Genomic DNA, 14,707 nt, shown 5'->3' with positions numbered 1-14,707 from the left:
CCGCTGCCACCTGCTCGCCGTCGCCGTTGCTCCGCTATCGCCATCGTTGCTCACTGTCGCCTCCTTCTTGCCGCCGACGGGCCGCCTCCTCCGCGAACCTCCGACGTTGCCACCTGCTCGCCGTCGCTATCCAGGTGATGGCTGGTCTTAGCTGTTCTTCACAGTCACCACCTGATCACCATCGCCGTTGCCACCTGCTCGCCGTCGTCGTTGCTTCGTAGTTGCCGTCGTTGCTCGCAGTCGCCGTCGTTGCTCACTGTCGCCTCCTTCTTGCCGTCACCACCATTGCTAGTCGTCGTCGTTGGCCCCAGTCGTCGTCGTTGTCCCCACAGAGACCGCTGCTCCTGCTCACCATCTGCTAGTGTTGTTAAAAGAAGAATTTATCTCTTTTAAATGTCGCAGGGTAATTTTGGGGAAAAAATATTGATAACCCCGGAATCGTAGAAAACCTAAGGTTTTTAAGGTTTTCTGATTCCAGGTTATATTCCCTTATTGCTGACGTGGAAGGAATATTACATTACCCGGAATCATTCATTACTTAAACTAAACAAGGGTATCCTTGATAACCTATCAAGGTTACCATTGATAACCCCCAACCAAACACGCCCTAAGGGTATAATGGCATGCAACCATAGTTATTCATCCAAGGTTATCAATAAAAATCCTGTTTAGTTTAGGTAATCGATAATTTCCGAGTAATGTTCCATTCTGGACACGTCAGCAAAAGGGACATGCAACCAGGAATCGGAAAATCTCGAAAAACTAAGATTTTTCTTGATTCCGGGGTTAACGAATTTTATTTTACCCAAAATATCCTCAGATAAAAGAAAAATGTGACAAAAGAGAAAAACGTAAAGAAAAAAAATGAAAAATATAAAAAAGAAAATAAAAAAAACATAAAAAATTTTAAAATAATAAAAAAATAAAAACTTAAAAAAACATTAAAAAATAGGAAAAACATTAAAAGAAATTAAAAAAATGAGAAAAAAAAAACGTAAAAAAAATTTAAAAAATTAAAAAAAGAAAAAAAGAATAAAAAAGTTAAAAAACATTAAAAAAAAATAGAAAAACATAAAAATTTAAAAAATAAAAAAATAAAAAAATTACAAAAAAATAAAAAACTTAAAAAATAAAAATTTAAAAAATAAAAATTTAAAAAGTAAAAAAATAAAAAAACATAAAAAACAAACAAAAAAAAATATATAAATAAAGAAAAACGTAAAAAAGAAAAAGTAAAAAAAATATAGTTTAAATAATAATAATATATAATAATAATAATAATAATAATAATATTATTATTATTATTATTATTATTATTGATAGTTGGTTTTATAACTATGGATAATATAGTAAAATATTAAAGTAGGTTATTCGTTAAAATCATCAAACAAATAAGTTTTTGTTGCATTACTTAAATTGAACCAAACAATATTTGGTTATGTTTTATTCCTCATAACCTTGGTTATGTGATTACCTGGTAATCACATAACCAAAATTATACATGATAACTTGAATCAAACGCACCTTAAGTATCTAACGAATGGACTAAGTTTGGAATAACTATAAATTTAATTTCTAGATAACTCTGCGCATGATGAATTAATCTGTCCTAGTCCGTTTTAAATCCGGATAAAGGAGACGATCATTTTAAATTCTGGTAAAGGAGGAGAATTATATTATGTTATTAACTAGTATTAAGATAAATATTTAATAAATAAATCTATTAAATTATTGTACTAATTTTAGATGGTTCCTCAAAAGATATGTATTGTAAGATTTGACTATAGCATCAATCACTATATCTCTAGAACTTAGATGTAGTATTAAAAATAGAAGAGTTTACGTTGTAGAGTCTGATGATAAAGTATATATGACCGCTACATTTACATGTAAACTTAAGTACACTATTAAATAGGTAAGAATTTTCAAACTATAAGTTAGATAAAAATAAATATTATAAGAAAATTAATGGTTTAATATTTGATACATGGAACTTATAAAATCATCATTGATAAAATAATAAAAATAGTAAATACGATGATTAAAAAAAATTAATATTCATGTGTATAGAAGACAAAATAAGTAGATTGGAAGATAAAAATGATATAAAACAATAAATGAATTAGGTACTGTGTGATAGATAATTCATTAAAAAAATAAATGGTAAAAGTAATTTGAAAAAGAAGAATATAAGTTAGGATCTTGATAAAATAAAAAATAAAAAATATAAAATTTTATCATCATAAAACATCATAAAATAATTATCTTACAATTATTTTTTTTTCGAATGTTCATATTTTGAAATCTTTGTATAATAAATTTATTATCAAAGTTAGAAATATATTTTTCTATGTAGATAATAAGATTATCATTTATTAAACTATCACCCAATTGATTGTGTAAGTATATATATGTCATATGCCACAAAGTATATATATGTCATACATATAGTTTATATAAATTTGTAGCCACTGAATGTTCATTGAAAGATCATACCAAATAGCACCATCATTACCGGACACAAATGTTAGTATATACAGTGACAGTTTAGCCAATATACTCATGTTGTATTTTATTTTAGACAAGTAAATATGCAACTTCAAAATGAACCCAAAACAGCGAGGTGTGCATTGCTTCAAAGAATAAAAATAAAATCCACAAGATATACAATTGAAAAGATCCACAAATTGAGGAAAAATTTGCAACTAACTGATTCAAGATTAAATTGGCAAAGGCATAGTTACTCCCGTATGCATCAAAATATCAGTAATCAGGCCTGTAACAGAAACACTTTGCGCAATAATTTATAGAGGTTCCAACATTATACCAATATAATTTTTCTCAGAACAATGATTTAGAAAATCCTCAATATCCTGAAAATTCCCAAATAAAATCTTCTGCAGTAACAAAATAAATGGAGAGTCGTTATTTTTAACAATGTAGATATCAGAAGTTATTGCAATTTCAGTGATCTAGGCAAAAATTCCTATATGGAATTTCATTACTGACGCATAATCAAAATTCCAGTCTGCACCCAACCAAAAATCCATCCTGGACCAATATCCGCAACCTGAATAACTCATGCGATGACACAGAAATTTACTTGTCTAGACCAAGAACCCAACCAAATCATTCATTGGATAGGGCAGCTCAGAGCAAGAAAAATTAAAAAGAGATTAACTTTGGAAACAACCTCTATAACCCGACGGCTACTTCTGGCGTTCCCTAGTCGTCCCCGTGAATTTCAAAATGATTCAGCCTAACCAAGGTGTTCTCTTTGGCGGGCGTGGTCGACACAGGTTCGATCCGAGTGGAGGGTCAGCCTGAGCCGATACTACTGTGGGGGAGACCGATTGACCATTGGAGAAGGCTGATGTGTCGAAGGAGACTCTGGCGGTGCTCTTGCTCCTGTCCTTCATCTCCAAGAGCGCATAAGCAGATCGACGAAAGTAGATAATCGAGAAAGATCGTAGTGAAAGAGAGAATGACAGGGCACAGTTGATTGCTTGGTCCGGCCCAGCGTGGGCAATTCTCACATTGGGCTATGTAAGCTTTTCAAATAATAATGATATAATATAAGATGATTTTAATAGGAATCGATTTAAATGGATATATCAAATAAAAAAATAAGAAATATGAGAATGATCTATGAGGTTATGAGTTTGAAATAAAAAATGAAAAAAATTATATTAAATTTTACATAGCATATAATTTTATATTAATTAATACATTAAAAAAATACTCCATCATATTAAAAAAATATGAATAATAAATCATAAATTGACTTTATTGTAGTTAAGAATAATAATTAAAAAAATTATAAAAATTGTAAGGTCTAAATGATCGAAAGAAGCAATAGAGGGGGTATCGTTTTTTAAAAACTTTTCTTTTGAAGCGTTTAAAGTACGAGTAGTGCAGCGGAAAATAAAAGATTCATTTTGGTTATTTGATTCGGAGCCTAGGTCGACTCCTACTCCAAAACCCGCGATCTTTAATCGCACCGTTGAACAATTCACTAAAACCCTTCTTTCCGAAATCTTCGAAAAGAAGCAATTTGTACAATGAAATGTGTAAGATATTAACAACCTACTATCTTACTTGAAGTTAAGTATAAGACAAACTAAATAAAAATATACCGAACAATTAAGAAGCGTTGTGGATCATCGGCACTTGATCGGAGTAGTAGCTTGCTTGAAGAAGTGTTGCAGAGTAGTTGCACGAACAAGGATTTGGCACATAGGTGAACTGGAAAACTGATGCTCAACCTTAGATCTCGAGCTCTTCTTTTATAAGCATCGTTACCATTTGGTCAACCGATCCTCAGGTTTGGTCGATTGAACACATTCTCTTCCTTCTTCGCTGAGATTCGATCTTCGAGCATTTATGATCTTTAATGGTTCGATCGACCAATAACCTTGTTCGATCAACCGAACGATGCACTTTCCCCGTTTGTCGAGATCCTTCATTAATGCACCTTTAATGTGATGATCATTCGGTCGACCTATCCCTTGGTTCGGTCTACCGATCTACCAGGTTTCCTTCTCTGCTTTGGCTCGGTTTGATATGTATCACATCATCAAAGTTCGGTGGACCGATCCTCTGATTCAGTCGATCGATCAGGCTTTGATCGGACTCTACTCTGCTTTGGTCTGCACTAGTCTCTGGTCTGAGTTAGCCTTGTTCGGTCGATCGATCCTTGTGTTCGGTCGACTTATCAGGTCGTTCACTGCAAAATAGTGTTAGACAATATTTCTATGCAAAACAAAGGTTAGCACAGTAATATAGTAAGATGCATGAGTAGTAACAGATAGTAACACTGTCTTGATCTCAACTTGGAAACCTTCCAAGTTTATTCAATTGGATCAATGACCTAGGGTTTGTTCCTTTCTGGAACATGACCTCACTGTTGCTCTCTCCAGTTGCTTACCTCAACCTACCTGTCAAACATTGGTCCTCCAGACCTGTTTGGACTTTACAGCTTAGCATCGGATCGACTCACTAGGACTTTCCCTCGATCTACGGTCCTCCAGACCTATCGAGCTTCCCTGCCAAGTGTTGGGTCATCTTGACCCATTTGGACTTTCTTCCTAGCTTCCACGATCTGTTAAGACTTTCTCCAGGTTGAGTAAACAGCCTGTACACTCAGTCAACTTGTTAAACTACATCAAAACTTAGGTTCGATTCTGGTGCACCTTGTGTTAGGGTCGATTTATAGCTAGAGGGGGGGGGGGTGAATAGCTCATCACGCTCGTCGTTGCTTGCTTCTTGGTGATGATATGCAGCGGAAAGAACAAGAACCAAAAATACAACGCTAGCACAAGGATTTACTCGGTATCCACCTCAAGAAGAGTGACTAATCCAAGAATCTACACACACGAGCACTCTCCACTAATAAAAACACTCCTTTACGGTAACTATCGAAGGTGGAGAAGCCTTGTACAAACCCACACAACAAATACAACTCACGCAAGAGGAAAATACAAGAGATACAAATAAAAACTTTTTCTTCTTGCTTACTTATTGCTTGTTGTTGCCTCTTGAACCTTGGAAGTGTGGCTACACTTGTCCCCAAGAGCTTTCAAGATCTGGCTATGACAATAGAGAAAAACTCTGAAATCGTTGTTGTGCTCGCGTGGAGAAGAAAGCAGAAGTGCGCAGAAAATCGCTCGCCAACGGCTATAACCTACACAATGGTAGAATCCTAATCGACTGAATGACTCTCAATCGATTGGGGAGGCTTTGGATCGATCGATTGATCGATCCAGAGCGCCTCTGTGCTATCTGGAAAGCGCCTGAATCGATTGTCCAATCGATTCAGCCTTTATTGTATGATTTCCAGCTTCCCAATCGATCGACTAATCGATTGAAGGTTTCAATCGATCAACTAATCGATTCAGAAGCTCACTGTTTGCTCAGAAACTCTCCCAATCAATTGGAAAAGTTTTGATCGATTACCCAATCGACCAGACCGTTTCTGCATGAAATCGCGTCAACCAATCGATTGACCAATCAATTGAACCCCCCAATTAATTGACCAATTGATTGGCAAGCAGAACAATGTATAGAGCTTGAAATGAGTTTCGTTTCGCATCCGAGATCACCTTATTCCGATATCCGAGTCAAAAGTTATGGCCTTCGGAAGTTTACTATGTCCAAACTTCCTAGTTCTATGTCAACTCCCTATTGGACTTACGACCGTTAAGTGTTCGATCAACTTTTGACCCATCTGGACTTTTTCTCCTCACGCCAAGTGTCCGGTCAACCTTGATCCACTTGAACTTACCATCTCGTGCCAAGTGTTCGGTCTTCCATGACCCACTTGGATTTTCTTCCACTAGATGTCCGGTCACCCTTGACCCATCTGGATTTCCTCTTGTCAAGTATCCGGTCAATCCTTTGACCTACTTGGACTTCCAAACACCAGGTGTCTTGTCAACCTTGACCCACTTGGATTTCCACATGCCTGGTTTCACTCATCAGGTCTTTCCCCTGCCCGACTTCACTCACCGGGACTTTCACTCTGCCTAGCTTCACTCACTAGGACTTCCTATCTGCCTGACTTTACTCACCAAGACTTTCACCTAACTTCACTCACTAGGGCTTTCACTTAGTTTCACTCACCAGGATTTTCCCACTGCCCGATCGACTTCACTCACCGGGACTGTCATCTGCCTGGCTTCACTCATCAGGACTTTCAACTGCCTGGCTTCACTGACCAGGACTTTCCAACTGCCTAGCTTCACTCACTAGGTCTTTCACCTGACTTCACTCACTAGACTTTTTCCTTGCCTAACCTCCAGTTAGGACTTTCCTAGTTAAGTATCCGGTCAACCTTGACCTACTTGATTCTCCATCACATCAACTTGGTCAACCTTGACTAGAGTCTGCAATCTCCATGTATTGTCTGTATTGTCAAACATCGAAACTCAAACATCAAGACTCAAGCTTGAGCCAACTCAAGCCTAGTCAATAAGGTCAACCTTGACCTAGGGATATTGCACCAACACCCTGCACTAACAAGGCCATCATTGGAAAAAACTTAACTATCCAACATACGTTAGTAGTATTAGATATATGCCTAAATTATAGTATCAATAAATAGAAAATATACACAACTTTTAGAATTAAGTGGTGGAAGTTAAAGGATGGGAAGCATGCATATTTAAGGAAAAGGTATGAATATAAACATTAGGTGAAATATACGATGACTCTAATACAACATGGAATAAGATGATATCAAAGTTAAAAATAGTAGTCAAAAGTATAATTTGTGAGTCAAAGAGACATGCACCATAAAGTAAAAAATCTTGACAGTGGAATGAGAAATATAAGAGAAAATGAACAACCTATAAGTAATTTATTTGAAGAACGAGAAAAACTTAAAAAACATATACAATGACCACAAAGAGGCTAAGAAAACAGTGAATGAAGTAAAAAAAAATAAATTTTTTGAACGATTATATCAAAAATTAGATATAAAAGAATGAGAAGGAGACATTTATAAAATAACTAATGTGAGAAAGAGAGGAAAATAAGAAATGTTATCCAAATAAGATGTATTAAAGATGAATACAATATGATACTAATAAATGATGGAGAAATAAAAGAGCGGTAGAAGATATATTTTCATTAACTTTTAAATAAAGGTTTATGTGGCAATTTAACTTAGATAGTTTAAATAGGTCAAATGAGCAGAGAAATAATGTATTGAATGATTTACAAAATTATTTTATATGACCCTTATAAAAGAACAATGGAGACATACAAAATTATATAAATTATAAGGATATTAAACTAATGAGTCATACCATGAAACTTTGGGAAAATAATAATAACTAAAAGATTAAGAAAGGAGACTACTATGATCGAAAATTAATTTGGGTTCATAATTAAAAGGTCGATAATAGAAGTTATACATCTTCTCAAATAACTAATTGAAAAGTATCAGGAGCAAAAGCAAGATCAACATTTGGTATTCATTGGTTTAGAAAAAGCTTATGATAGATCCCTAAGAGAAATTATATGAAAAATAATAGAAAAGAGATATGTTAGTGTAACATATATTGAACTAATTAAGGATATGTATCAGAATGTAAAGACCAAAGTGAAAAACTTCAGACAGATTAACTGAAACATTTCCAATAAAGTTATGAACTCATTGATACATTCAAGATACAATATTGTGGAACATGTTGTTTGTAGGTGATATTATTTTGATAGATGAGACACGTGAAAGATTAAATGTTAAACTGAAATTTTAGCGGGAAACACTAGAAGTGAAATGTTTTAGGCTTAGTAGAGTAAAGATGATATATATGAAATTTAAATTTAGCAATATTAGACACAATAAGATAATTGTTAAAATAGGAGATGATAAGTTATCTGGAACTAAGAGTTTTAAGTATTTAGGATAATTTTTACAAAATGATATAAATATTGAGAGAGATCTCCTATATAGAATACAAGCAGGATAGTTGAAATAAAGGAGAACATCTGATGTTTTATATGACTTTAAAGTAGCTCTAAAATTTAAAGGGCAGTTTTATAAAACGACAGTTAGACCTATTATATTATATGATGCTGAATATTGGACTATAACTCTATCACATAAGAAGAAAATGAAAATTGCAGAGATGATGATGTTAAGATGGATGTGTGGTTATACGAAGATTTACAAAATAAGAAATAAGAACATTAGAGAAAAAGTCGTATTTATAACCATTTACAAAAAATTTTGAAACACATGTTTAAGATGGTACGAACATATACTTAGACGGTAAATAAATACTCTAATTATACGATGTGAAATTATGACAAAATGCACATCAAATGAGGAAGAGGAAGGCCAAAAAAAAAAAGACTAAATTAGCAACAATACAATAAGATAAATTTATTTAAGCATAGACGATGATATAGTAAGGGATAGAACCTAATAACATAAAATAATTATATAATCGATTTCATTAAGATAAAACTTGATTATTGCTGTCATAGACATTTAATTCCATCTTATAAAGAAGAAAATCTCAACCGATACAGCCATGTAGAAATGATTCTTTAAGCACAATTCTACAAGATTGCCCTCTTAGCTGCTGCAACCGAAGCTGCTGCCCTCGCAGCAACGATTTCCTCATACAAATCTCTGATCTTCAATCCGACTATGGTTTGGAAGAGACCAGTGCCATTGTTGCTGCCGGGGAAGTCCGAGTGCTTCAACATCTGTTGCGTTACCTCGCCGTAGAATTTAGTCGACAAGTTGCTAAGATGGCTCTCCACATAGATCAGCTCGTCTAATCTATCAAACTGCCCATCCATCTCCAACATTGAGACCTGGCAAAAGATGTATCATATCCAAGCTTTAGCTGTCGGATTGAAAATCCAAAAGGTTCAGTCAGTTTAATTACTATATGTATATACCTCGTTGGAGAAGTAAGTCTCAGGGCTATAGAAGAACTTGATGCCAGGGTAGGAGCAAGTGAGTTTCCTGCCGCAAGGAATCCAAGAAATAGTGGAGCCTTCATCAAAGAGGTAGACGGGAGCAAAGTGCTTCACCCCTTCTTTCATGATCAACCTCACGCGCAACACCTTGCCTTCATTGTCATCAGGGATTAATTGCGTTGGTAGGACTTCAATCACAGCGTCAGCATATTGCTTCTGTGGATCTGCCAAGCACACAAAGTCCATTCATTGAATCAATTAAGGGATAAAATTAAAGCAGCTTTTGTTGAATCTAGTGTTCCAATTGGCTAAATCAAAGTACCGATGTAAGCATCAAAATCAGGTTTTCGGGCTTCAATGCTGGCTTTGATGCTTTCAAGGCTGTGTCCTCGTTCTGCCATATCTCTCTGTGATTGAAAAGATAAAACGAGGTTAGAGAACTTTTTTTTCTTTTGCCAAAGTTCACAACTTCTGCAGTTGGATTGGATCATCATGAACGACCTGAATTTTCCATGCAAACTTGACCTCGTTGCTGATATCCAAGTAGATGCTGAAGTCCAAGAGATCCCTCACGCGGGAATCGTACCTATCAATGATGGAGTTGCAATCAGACTCTTGGGTTCTTAATTGAGTTAAACACAACATGATCCCTAACACTGTCACATGTGTTGCTCATAAATTTGTGTTATTTTTGTTGTTGAGTACAGAGGAAAAGAAAACTGAAAAGAAATTTTTTCCATGAGAAATCCTAACTTTTCTGGAAACACTATAATCAGAGACAGTAAATATGAAACTAACAACTATCAGAAAACTACAATCTCGCAACTTTTCAGAAACTTTGCTAGACAATAGTCAACCAATTTTGTTATAAAGGAAACCTATGTTGGGAGCTCACATAGGGTGCAATCCTTCAATGACCAGGATCTTGGGTGGCTTGATGAGCTCGGGGGGATCGAGTAGTCCAGTGACATGGTTGTAGATGGGCTTCTCCACGGCCACACCATCCTTGATAGCCTTCACCTGCTCATACATGAGGTCGAAGTTGTTGGCCCTCGGGTCCAATGCAGTCACCCCCTTCTCCTTCCTTCCTGTCCTGTCCAGGGAGTGGTAGTCATCAAGGCATATCACAGTGGTGGTGTCACTGATCAAAGTATTGGAGTCTGGATTCCCTCCTTTGGGCGGTTCTGCTGCTCCCCCAAACACACTGGTCAGCCTCCTCATGAAGGTGCTCTTGCCACACCCTGAGTCTGCTGCCAACCCTATAACCACCGTCTTTTCCCCTGAAGAGCACACAACAGTCCTCCTCCTTCCACTGCTCAAGAAAACGAACTGATGGTGCCTTTGGTTGAAGCCAAAGCTGTAGGCCTTGGCACCCGGCCTTGAGATGCAGCAGGAGCGAAGGGAAGGAGTGGTATGAACTGTGCAGCTTGCCATCTCCTCTTTCCTTGCTCTGCTCTTCTTTCCTGCGTGTTGAAACCTAGGTAGCGAGCTCAAGGATAGAGGTGAACAAGGTGTGTGGTTTGCCTTCTCCCCAGTCTGATAATTTCAAGAGGCAACTCTTCATCAAATTAATTATCGTTGTAATTTAGCAATAATTCAAAAACTTCGTATGGACTGAGAATTTTCGGGTAGGTTTTGTTTTGTATGACCTTGTAACTGAGGTAGGATTTAGTATGTGTAGGATGTTTGCAGGCTTCATTTCACCGATATGCCACGTGGCAGGAGAAGCATGGTCAGATAGAGATGAGGCGTACGTGGAGACGAAAGATATGGCTGACAGATATGAGGGTGTGGTTAGCCCAGGAAAATTAAACCGAAATGCAGTGCAGTTGGCGGGTTTTTGACTTCTACTTGCCCATTTGAATGCACTACTAGTAAAATGAAGGAAAGTAAATCATGTACCGAACAATAATTCTTTAAAAGAACCGTCTTTTTATTTACAGATATTCATTTATTATTTTTTCTTTTAAATTTATCATTTAAAATTTGGGACATAGTTTATTGTCATACTTAATGCTCTATGCCTAAAGTAACTTTGTATTGGGCCTTTGATCCATCAAGTGCTCCCTGAGCTCACTCCATGCTGTATGTTCCTCTATGCCTTTGAGTCTTTCTTATTTGGGGTCATCGAGACATCAATTAGACGATCTCCGTAATCCAACTGTAATCAATCAAATACTATTTCATGCCCTAAAGCTCCATCCACCTCATGTTAACCTCTGGTCAAGAAGCGCCTTGAACTTGCTTCATATTATCTGATGATTCATGCCTACGAGTCCACATCATATTGGGTGATTGCGCCATTGAACAAAATCACAACTTGATTACAGCAAGTCAACCATCTTCTATATCTATTCTGCCAAGTTTGTGCACACTTGATGCATTTATCAGTTGTTAGGAAAAATAATAAAAGAATCAAGATAAACAAGGAGTATAAAATAAGGGGACGTTTGGTTCTTTCCTAAGAATAAAAATCGGAATGAGAATTATTGTATTGTGGAATGGGAATGAGTATGAGCATAAATATCACTCTTAAAAGCAATGTTTGGTTAGTTGCATATTTTCTATCGGAATAAATCAAAATTTCCCTTTTTACCCTTAAAGGAAAATAAGAGAAAAAATTAGATGTGAGAGAAAGATGAATGTGAGAGAAAAATATGATGAAAGAGAATGATGAGGGAGAAAGTCTGATGAGAGAGAAAGTGTGATGAGAAAGAATGAAGAGAGAGAATGTGTGATGACAGAAAATGAGAAAAGAGAGTGTGATAGGAGAGATCATTATAAGAGAAGATGAGAGAGAAAATATGATGTGAGAGAAAATATGATGGGAGAGGATGAAGAGAGAGAAAATACAATGAGAAAAATGAGGGGAGAGAGTGTGATGAGAGAGATTGAGGAGAGAGAAAGTATGATGAGAGAGAAAGTGTGATGAGGAAAAAAGAGAGCAGTGGTGTGATGGGAGAGATTGAGGAGAGAGAAATTATGATGAGAGAGAAAGTGTGTTGAGGAAAAAAAAGAGGGAGTGTGACAAGAGAGATTGAGGAGAGAGAAAGTGTGATGAGAGCGAAAGTGTGATAAGAAAAAAAGAGAAAAGATAGTGTGATGGGAGAGATTGAGGAGAGAGAAAGTATGATGAGAGAAAAAGAAGGAAGAGAGTATGATGGAAGAGATTGAGGAGAGAGAAAGTATGATGAGAGAGAAAGTATAATGAGAAAAAAAAGAGGAAAGAGAGTATGATAGGAGAGATTAAGGAAAGAGAAAGTGTGTGATAAAATGATGAGAGAAAAAAATATGATGAAAGAGAACAAGGAGAGAGAAGTGATATGAAAGAAAAAATAAATAAATATATTTTGATATTTGGTATTAAGGGAGAAAATTTTAATTTTAGATCAAGGGTATTTTTGGAATAAGGGAATATTTTGATTGATGAAAATAGGGTAATGACTCATTGAAGGAGAGGTACATGAGAATGAGTTATTACCCAATTTCAAGGATTCATTCCCTTATTTGCATTCCTATTCCTATAATCCAAACATTAACAATGACAATCAATGATTCCCATTCTCATTCCCCACTACTATTCCCCTAAACCAAACGCCCCCTAAAATTTTCTCACTACATTTAGTTGATAAACAAATAGCCGATTTATAGGTTAATACATAACTTACTAACTCCATTAACTCCTCAATATTAACCACTAACTCTTTAACATTAGTCACTAACTCCACAATACAAGCATTATTCTATAATCTCTCATCCACTAACTCAACTACATACTCACTCTTCCAAATATGAACATAGACAATTTCTATAACCATTAACTTTCACTACTAATTAAAATATGTCAACTCATTAATCCACTAACCCACGAATATTTACATTAAATTTAATCAACAATTCCTCCCTTAAATTGATATTCCAAATACAACAATTAGTTTAATAAGAATTCAAACTTTAAAACTTTATATGAAAACACCAGTAGTGAGCTTTTGAAATGTAGGAAATTTGAGATGTTTTATTAGTATATCAACAATTTGGTCCTTGCTTTTGTCGTAAACAAGATTGATAACTTCATCATTTGTGAGATTCCTCAAAAAATAATACCTCACATCTATGTGTTTACTTCAATCATGTAAACTAGATTTTTAGAAAGCTTTATTGTTGAACTATTGTCACAATAAATATTTCAATATAATTTAGTAATGATTTTTTTAGCCAAATAACTTGACAAGCACAAGATGTTGCAAAACAAACTCATCTTTAGTGGATGATAATGTAACAATAGATTGTTTCTTAGATGACAATGAAATAGCTTATGTCCCTAATATAAAAAACAAACTCAAATGTAATTTTTTGACAATCTAAATATCCTGCATAATCACTATATGTAAAACCAAACAGATCCACCTTTTCTTCCTTTTTGTAGAACAACCTAAACTCTTAAGTACCTTATAAGTATCGAAAAATTCTCTTTGCAACCAAAAGATGCATTTCAGTAGCATAATCCATGAACCTGCCTGCTAATCATACTTACAACATGTATTATATTAGGTATTGTTACTATCAAGTACATTAAACTCCCCACAATCTATTTATAAAGTGTAACATTAACCTTCTTTCCTCCAATATCTTTGTGTAGCTTTACTCCAAACTTAGATGGAGTGTTTATAGGATTGCAATCTTTCATCTGAAACCTATCTAGGATTTCTTGCACATACTTTCTTTGAGAAATAAAAAATCCAATAGAAGATTGTGTCACTTAAATACCAAGGAAATAATGCATCATACCAAGATCATACATCTCAAATTCCATCATCATGGATCTATTTTCAGTATATATTAAGTCATCTATGTATAAGAAAACTATTAATATTTTTCCTCCACCTTCAATCTTAGTGAAAAGAGTATATTCATAAGGACATTTTTTGAAAATTTTCCTTCAAAAAATAAGTTTATATATGATTATACCAAGCCCATGGGGTTTATTTTAATCTATATAAAGTTTTTTTTAATCTATAAACTTTATGCTCATTACCAAATTTCATATAACTAGGAGGTTGATCAATAAATACCTCTTCTTCAAATCTCCATGGAGGAATACTGATTTTACATCCTATCGAAAGATAGATCATGACTTTTGGGTTGTCATTGCTATCACTAATCTGATTGTATCATGTCTTGGCACCGGAGTAAAAACTTCTTTATAATCAACACCAAATTCTTGCTTATGACCCTTTACTACCAAGCATGTCTTGTATTTGTCAATTTC

General features: G+C 35.2%; 1 protein-coding gene across 1 annotated transcript; it reads right to left on the bottom strand.

Moving 5' to 3' along the window:
- Positions 1-8,938: 8,938 nt before the first annotated feature.
- On the bottom strand, positions 8,939-10,997 carry LOC121989359 (phosphoribulokinase, chloroplastic-like). The gene is made up of 5 exons (XM_042543353.1): positions 10,334-10,997; positions 9,940-10,024; positions 9,761-9,845; positions 9,418-9,662; positions 8,939-9,330 (listed from the first exon to the last, which is right to left on the bottom strand). Exons 1-5 carry the CDS (start codon positions 10,870-10,872, stop codon positions 9,070-9,072), a joined length of 1,215 nt encoding a protein of 404 aa, XP_042399287.1. The 5' UTR covers positions 10,873-10,997; the 3' UTR covers positions 8,939-9,069.
- Between the last annotated feature and the right edge of the window lie 3,710 nt (positions 10,998-14,707).

Source organism: Zingiber officinale, chromosome 6B (assembly GCF_018446385.1).
Source record: "Zingiber officinale cultivar Zhangliang chromosome 6B, Zo_v1.1, whole genome shotgun sequence".
In the NCBI taxonomy this organism is placed as follows: Eukaryota; Viridiplantae; Streptophyta; class Magnoliopsida; order Zingiberales; family Zingiberaceae; genus Zingiber; species Zingiber officinale.
The sequence above is the reverse complement of the archived record's forward strand: the minus strand, read 5'-3'. Positions and strand labels throughout refer to the sequence as shown.

What these genes read in the sequence shown, in the direction of transcription:
- LOC121989359 (XM_042543353.1), bottom strand. Translation starts at nt 10,872, where the DNA reads ATGGCAAGCTGCACAGTTCATACCACTCCTTCCCTTCGCTCCTGCTGC. An exon ending in AGTTTGCATGGAAAATTCAG is followed by an intron (nt 9,846 to 9,939) that starts GTCGTTCATGAT and finishes TTTCAATCACAG; the next exon opens with AGAGATATGGCAGAACGAGG. An exon ending in AGACTTACTTCTCCAACGAG is followed by an intron (nt 9,331 to 9,417) that starts GTATATACATAT and finishes ATCTTTTGCCAG; the next exon opens with GTCTCAATGTTGGAGATGGA.